The 8,508-nt window shown below is 34.6% G+C and overlaps 1 protein-coding gene across 1 annotated transcript; it reads left to right on the top strand.

The window, feature by feature from the left end:
- Window positions 1–3,715: 3,715 nt before the first annotated feature.
- LOC127707291 (uncharacterized) lies at window positions 3,716–8,312 on the top strand. The gene is made up of 2 exons (XM_052211823.1): window positions 3,716–5,302; window positions 6,255–8,312. Exons 1-2 carry the CDS (start codon window positions 4,270–4,272, stop codon window positions 6,383–6,385), a joined length of 1,164 nt encoding a protein of 387 aa, XP_052067783.1. The 5' UTR covers window positions 3,716–4,269; the 3' UTR covers window positions 6,386–8,312.
- The last annotated feature ends 196 nt before the right edge of the window (window positions 8,313–8,508 follow it).

Here is an 8,508-nt window from a genome sequence, read left to right as displayed (position 1 = left end):
CAGAAATTAACAACTATACATGCTACAGGTCACCATACTGCACAGTACTCAGTTTTTAAAAGCCCTGAAATGACAAACGTTACAGAATTCCAACGAGAAAATTAGGTGTGAAATGCTGCTGCATTGAAGAATTCTCAGGTCATTAAAAGTTGTATTTATACATGTACTGGTCAGAATACAAGCACGAAGCATAAACATATTATTTTTACTTAACGACAGATACTTCTATATTATGTAAGCAAGTGTTATACTAAATAAAGATATATAGATATATATATCTTGTATCATGAACCTACATGTATAATGCTGTTCATTCTTAACAATTACTGATAAGTAAAATATTTTTCCTGTGCCATTTGATACTCTAAATATATTTACATGTAAGTTATGTCTAATCCAGGGAGGGGGGATGAGGGTTGTCAGTGGGTTGGAAATCCCCCTTATTTTGGACAATCAATGCATTTGAATGGGGACTGATGGTTGGAACCCACCTCCATCCTGGGTTGGGAACCCAACTGGCTTTTAAAAATGGCTGGATCTGCCCCTGTTATGACACTCACTTTCAACATACATGTACAAATAGCAATGTATGGTTATTCCATTAAATTTAAAGCAAAAGTTTTATAAATTATGTTAATTATCATTTCCTGCGGTAGTTTTAGGGGAGATTGAAATAGTTAATAATATTGCTATAAAGAATGTTGTACTCCATGTTGAATTAATGCGTCCATTCATAAAACAGAACTTTGTCCAATATTCTAAAAATGATAATGATTATGTGATGATGTATTACTTTCTGAGTCATGCAAGTGTAAAGGTAGAAAACAAAGAAATTCTTATCTTTGTTGTTTGGTTGCTGTCTCATTGATTTATACCTCACATTCTGAATCTCCTCTTATTTGATTAAATCCAAGGAAATAGAGAACGACTAAGTTTCTTGTTCTGACTTAAGTCACATCTCCTCATGTTTACACATGTACAGCTTACTTTTATAAAACATAAACATAAACTTACACATATTAATTATAATTATTCAGATGAAAAAGGTGTTTACATATGTAATAATTTTATTACTTTTTATGAATCTGTTATATATAATTATTGACAATCAGCTTCTGTACACATTTGAAATTTTGAAGCCCTCAAATAGTTGAAGTTCTGTCAAATAATTATACCCCTGCTTAAAAAAAGTAGGGGTATATTGCTTTACATCTGTTAGTCCGTCCGTCCCATAAATATTTTTCCTTGCTTTTTTCTCAAGAACTATACACTACAATAATTTCTGAAATTTGGTTTCAGGGTCAACTATACTGTGTGATGCGTTTTCAGATTGATCCCTCAACAACTTCCTGTTTACCGAGCACTTACATATTTTTACACTATTAAGATTATCCACTTGCAGTGGGGGTATCATTAGTGAGTAGTAACTCACAGTTTCACTTGTTTCTTACAGTTATTACTTTTCCAGCTATGTATAAATACTCTAACTAAGCTCAAATCAGAAATTTGAATGTTTCTAAGCCAAAAAAAATACATGTTGCAAAATTCTACAGGAGGGGTGAGGGGTTAACATTTAAGGCACGTATAAATAATGTACTTTCCCAAAGCTTGGAGTCCTTATCTTAGATAATTAAAGCAGTGGGTGTACTATATTTGGTGTATGGAAGGATTTTTTTAATCAGGTTAACATGTACTAGTCAAATTATTATGAAGTCTTGGAAGGCTATTTAACATTTTTTGCTTCGAAGCCTTCCTGTCGATGTAAGATGTCAAAGAAAAAAAAGTATAATAGCCTTTCAAGACGTCTGTCACATGTCCATTGTCCTTGACCTCATTTTCATGGTTCAGTGACTACTTGAAAGTAAAGTTAAGATTTTTTGTAATGTTAATTTCTCTCTTATTATGAGTAATATGATAACTATATTTGGTATGTGCGTACCTTGCATGGTCCTCATGTCCGTCAGACAGTTTTCACTAGACCTCAAACTCATTTCATGGATCAGTGAACAAGGTTAAGTTTTGGTGGTCCAGTCCATATCTCAGATACTATAAGCAATAGGTCTAGTATATTTGGTGTGCGGAAGGACTGTAAAGTGTACATGTCCAGCTGCCAGGTGTCATCTGACCTTGACCTCATTTTCATGGTTCAGTGGCGACAGTTAAGTTTTTGTGTTTTGTCTGTTTTTCTTATACTGTATGCAATAGGTCTACTATGTTTGGTGTATGGAATGACTGTAAGGTGTCATCTGATCTTGACCTCATTTTCATGGTTCAGTGGTCAGAGTTACGTTTTTGATTGATTGATTGATTGTTGGTTGCTTAACGTCCAGTGGCAAATATTTCATGCATATTCAGGACGAGAACAATTTACCAATTAATACAATAGGTAGGTTCTGTAATAGGGGCTTTCGGGATTATGGTCGGAAAAATTTAGACTGCCACGGGAAATGAGGGTATATTGGATAGGGACAGAAATTTAGCCTTGCAACAGGTCACCTACGGACCCCTCAAAGAGTTGTTGCAAGGGTTCTTAACGTGCAAAGAGCGTGGCACTCTCTTTACACGAGGCATCGGATTTAACGTCCCCATTCTGACCGGACGTGGCTGCAAATTTGTACATCCCGCACAGCCAAACGGACGCCCCACTTTAGCAAGGGTTTTACTGCCGGTCGGAGGAAGACCAATGGTGACTATACTTCTATTCCCCAGTCACCCTTGGGGGGGAGTTACGTTTTTGAGTTTTGGTCTTTTTTCTAATACTATATGCAATAGGTCAACTATATTTGGTGTATGGAAATATTTTATGATGTACATGTCAGCCTCGCTGGTTTCATTTGACCTTGACCTTATTTTCATGGTTCATTGCTCAGTGTTAAGATTTTGTGTTTTTGGTCTGTTTTTCTTAACTATAAGCAATACATGTACATGTAGGTCAACTATATTTGTTGAATGGAAGAATTGTAATCTGTACATGTCTGCCTGGCATGGTAAATCTGACCTTGACCTCATTTTGATGGTTCATTGGTCAATGTGTTAAGTTTTCTTGGTTAAGTCTGTTTCTTAGAAACTATAAGCAATAGGTCAACTATATTTAGTGTATTGAAAGATTGTAAGGTGTACATGTATTTCTTGTTTGGTTTTTATGACCTTGACCTCATTTTCTTGGATCATGTTAAGTTTATTTGATAGTTGTAGTAAAGCTTTATATTTAGGACTATCAACATAATATAAATGATTAGTAAAGAAGGCGAGACATTTCAGCGTGTGCATACTAGTATAAGATTTACCGGCTGCATTACATTCTCTTAACTTAAGTTTGCCTCAACCAAATGTTATGAAACTTATGCACAATGCTTATTATCACAAAACACAGATCAAGTAGGAATATGGGTAGCATCAATTTTACTATTCTTGGGAAATGTCCCTTTATAAAGTTGTATGCAAGATGGGGCATTGTCTTTGTTCCCATGGACACATTCCCTATTCATCTTAAATTCAACGATTGAAAAACAGAAATTAATGTCTTACATGCATGAGACCTTTAAATTTCAAACTGAAGTACTAGTATCCCAAAGTAATTAGTATAAAGTCTGGAAGGGAAATTTTTCTTTGCATTATTTCAATAGTGCAAAACAAATTATTTTAAAGGAAAAATCAACTAGTTATTGTATGCCCTTAACTGTTTATTTAATTCATGTCATTCTCTTTCAGAATGCCCAGAAAAAGAAGAAAGTCATCAGTTTGTCAAAGAAGAAAGTACTATTTTGATAATTGGAAGAAACCAAAACTCGATATTGTTTCTGGCTTGACCCTTGCACCAGTAGATAAAATAATGAATGAGATTTTAGCTGAAGTTGAACATGTTGAAAGTGAAGGTGAAATTGATAATGTTATAAGTGTAGATAATAGTCAGTGTGAAGAATTTAAACAACTGAACGTTAACAATTTAAATCAACATGTTCGATGTGAGGTCGATAATGAAAAACTATCTGGCTGGACAGCAGTTGATAGGATAATGAACGATATTTTTATTCAAGCTAATGAAGGTGAACTGATCAATGAAGAAAATGGTGTGCACAATGAAGAAGGTGATGTGGAAAATAAAGACGGAGATGTGGACATTGCAGAAGGTGATGCAGACAATAACACAAGTGTAGAAGAATTATTGCATACTATCTTTGTCAACCAAAATGTACAGCATGAGGTCACTGCAGTGGCAACACAGACTGATTCTCCTTCATCAGAACTGTATGAATTTGAGCAATTAGTATGAAATCAGAACTAAGTGAAAATTATATACTTTATAAAGATTCAAATAGGATAAACATATTGGAGCCTTATCATGTTAAAGATAAAACTGACATTAAGATTAAACTCTCAGTGGTTATTGATGCCAACTTTCTACCAAGGATTTTCGTTCACAACAAAGAAATTGGGAAGGACAATAACATTTGGACCGGACTACCCACAGTGTACAACAGCATAGATTCTGTGCAAATACTGCTAGCAAGACTCCGCATGCTTTTTGTATGTGTTGGTAATCCAGATGAGCAATTTCAGTACATTACTCCAGTTGGCTCAGGAATTAGTGATGCATTTACGAATGAAATACGCTGTTATCGTGAAGGTGATTATGGTGCCACAAAGTGGGATACCGGTTACACATCAACTATACGTTCCGTCAAATGCCAAATGCTTGTTCAGGGTAGTCGTTGCTCGTCTTGTGCAGAAGACCGACGAATGTTGAGAAAAAGACAACAGAGAGCTGATGAGAAGAAAAGTACACCACCTGTGACTTTTGTTCATCGAACATATCAACATAAACACATGTCCAGAGAAAATCTAGTGACCAAAATTGAACAACAAAAAACCGAAATGAGAACTCTGTCTTCAGAAGTAGAAAAATTAAAAAGACAACTTCATAAACAAATATTGCAAAATGGTGTAACTTTCAACAATCCCAGCGTAGAAAACATTGAACTGAAAGACCTCATGTCAACATGTCAAAATGACTTTGAACAAGCCTTTCCAAATCCAAATAGCCTCCAACGATTGTTCTGGGAAAAGCAGATCAAATACAATACAGCAGGAAAGAACGGCATGCGTTGGCATCCCATGTTGATAAGATGGTGCTTGTTCATGAGAAGCAAAAGTGCGAAGGCATATGATTCTTTGAGGGACAGTGGTTTTATAAAGCTACCAAGTACAAGAACACTCTTTGATTACTCCCATTATACAAAGAGTGCTCTGGGTTTCCAACCAGATGTGATAAAGATGTTACATGATGAAGCAAGCAAGTTGGGTAAGAAACTAACTGTTTACATTACAATTTATTTTCTATAGGCGGTAGGATAACTGTCAAAATGAATAATTTTATGATGAAAACATCTTATAGTGACCAACTTATACAGCATTTCTGGACAGAGAAGAATAATTTAATCAGAATCAAGCCATAATATAAACCAGGATGTCATGTTATTAAAATCAGTCTTCCAGTTAATAAGAAATCTCCACTTCTGCTTGGGCATCTTTCTGTAGTCACCTTAAAGGTCAATAGAATAAATGTTACACCTGAATAATGTACATGTATCTGTCCTAATGCCTACATGTATTGAATTATATTTAGGAAACAGATAGGAATTAAAGAAAATAATGCAACAGTAGTCTGAATATAAATTTATTGCAATGCATATACATGTACAACTGTGTCCCGCAATAAACATTTAACAATGTTAAAGTAATTAAGTTACATGAATACTTCACCTGCACATTGGTACTGCATCTTTAAATACAATTAAAACCGAGTTGCTGTAAAACAGCTAACCAACAACACAACAAAAATACTGGCATTTTTATTTTAACCTTAAAGTCATGAAGGTCATACATGTGATGTTCAGTGTACATGTAAAATGTACTAAAATGTACCTATAAATATATAGCTATACAGTTGCGTTGATCAGGTTAGGCGCCAGAACTATGTCATGTATATGCTGCTTGAATTTTCTTGATTGTTTACAATTACATGTACGTACATGTACCTTAAAAATGGACATAAAATTTTAGGGTATCTAAGAGGTTTCTATAAAAAAACTGAGATGTGCCATGATTGCCAATGAGCATGATGAGACAACTCTTCACCAGAGTCTATATTCTGTGTCTTTATTTACCGGATATAAATATATACATCGTCAAGAAATTCAATGACTTCATTGACATTACTTTTATTCTATGAAGGGTTTCAATTTTTTTTCCAGCTATGTATGAAGACAACCATAAAAGCTTTGTTGGTATTTTATTTGACGAAATAAAGATACAGGAGGATTTAGTGTACGATAAACACACTGGAGAATTGATAGGATATTTATCTGGACTCCATTGGCAATGAAATTCTAAACTTGGAAAATCTTGTAGGAAACTGTAAAAAATCTCAACTTGCAAAATTTATGTTAGTGATTATGGTGAGAGGTGTGACCAGTAACTTGAAATTTCCCCTAGCTGGGTTCGCTACAAGCAGTATTACTGCTGCTTTTTATATCCTATCATTTGGAAGGCCGTTTCATTGGTAGAATGTGTGGCAAAGTTAAAAGTTTTATTTTGTACATGTGACGGAGCATCAGCCAACAGACGTTTTTTTCAACTTCACAAGATAGATAATTCTGAGGAACCCGTATATTTCACCATCAACCCACATGACAACAGCAGGAATTTGTATTTTATATCAGATGTCCCCCATTTAATTAAAACTGCCAGAAACTGTTTTAGCAACTCCTTCTCCCATAAAAACACCAGACGACTATGGAAAAATGTAAAAGACATCTCATGGATGCACATTGTGAGACTGTTTGAGGAACACTGTGAGTTGCAACTATATAGTCCCTGTCCAAAGTTGACAAGGAGGCACATTGACCTTACAGCATTCACCTATATGAAGGTAAATTTGGCCGCTCAAATTTTAAGTGGTAGTGTGGCCAATGCCTTAGAACATTTGTATGATGACAGTGTGTCAGAAACTGTTTTGTTTAATCGAAACTTCAATAAATTTTTCGATTGCCTCAATGTGAGAAATTTGTTAGAAGGACGTAACAAAAGGAATCCTGATTTGGAACCCTTCACAGGAGGTGATGATCCTCGACTAAATTGGTTAAAATCAACATTTTTGGATTATTTGAAGGAATGGAAGCAGTCAATCATGCAAAGACCAAACCTGACACTTTCACAGAAATTATCTATGCAACTAAGCGCACAAACTCTAGCCGGTGTAAAAATCAGTATAAATTCTATAACCGAATGTGTGAAATTTATGTTGGACCAAGGAGCAGATTTTGTATTAACTTACAACTTCAACCAGGACCCCCTGGAACAGCATTTCGGTCACTATAGACACAAGGGAGGAGCCAATAACAACCCCAGTGTTTATGAAGTAAGAAATACCATGACACAGTTACGTGCTGATGGAGCTCAAGCATTGAATCCCAAGCGTGGAAATATAACCAATGTTAACAATAATGAAAATGTTATCGACAACACCAAACTACCACGAAAACGTTAAATACAGAATATCTGAAATCCAGTAGAGATTAAGTAAATGCTGCAATGTATAAATGTAGAGATCATTGAAGAAAGACAACATTTGTTATGCTTAACATAAACTTTAATTGTAAGTCTATGTATCTAAAATTGCATTTTTTTTTTAAATTTGAAATGGCAACTCATAATCATATACATATCATGTACAAGCACATTGCAAATGTGTGATAACAACAAAGTTTATGAACATATAGTAATGAAAAGTCAATAAATAAGAATAAGCACTGCGATAAATGTAACTGATGTTTTTAACATTTCACACATATATATATACCCTGAAATGATACAGTTAAGTGATATGGTTTTCCTTCAAAACCTGTCTTAGGCTCAAAGACTTCTTTGATGTGACTTTGTCTTTTATCATTTTGTTTCTAATCACTTTGGCAGTAGAAAAACCACGGATTGTCAGAAATAGGTGAATGATGTCCTCCAAGATTAAAACGTAGTTGTCATAGTCAATACCCACAAAAATCTGCTCAGAGTAATATTTCACCATAAATGATTCCATAATCAGTTCTTTTAATTTATCATGTAGCAGGGATTTAGCATTTAGTTCTTGGTCTCCTAGATGCTTCCTTACTACTGTTTCAAATTCTCTGGTCAACAAATAAAAGTTGTCAGACGGTATTATCAAACCACCTCTGTCTTTCTTCTCTGTCCATTTGTTATATTTGCTTACAAAGGAATCAGTGGTTGATGTTGACTTCAGTTGCTCAATGCAGTTGATCTTCGAAGGTCATCTTTAAGATTTGAATAGCGTTTTTCACAAGAACGAATTATATACCCACAGATGTAAAACAAGATATTTTGATCATTCTCACTGAGCTCTGAGTGATTTACATTGGATAATTTATGTTCTTGGATTGTTTGTTGAGTAAGCAATTGGTTTATCAATTCCAACATAACAATTTGAATGAAATT

Source organism: Mytilus californianus, unplaced genomic scaffold (genome assembly GCF_021869535.1).
Source record: "Mytilus californianus isolate M0D057914Y unplaced genomic scaffold, xbMytCali1.0.p SCAF_62, whole genome shotgun sequence".
Taxonomy (NCBI): domain Eukaryota; kingdom Metazoa; phylum Mollusca; class Bivalvia; order Mytilida; family Mytilidae; genus Mytilus; species Mytilus californianus.
Note: the sequence above shows the minus strand (reverse complement) of the source record. Positions and strands in the feature narration are given on the sequence as shown.

Excerpts from the sequence above, each read along its gene's own strand:
- LOC127707291 (XM_052211823.1), top strand. The coding sequence starts at position 4,270 with ATGAAATCAGAACTAAGTGAAAATTATATACTTTATAAAGATTCAAAT. Across the intron at positions 5,303-6,254 it reads TGATGAAGCAAGCAAGTTGG|CTATGTATGAAGACAACCAT; the intron begins GTAAGAAACTAA and ends TTTTTTTTCCAG.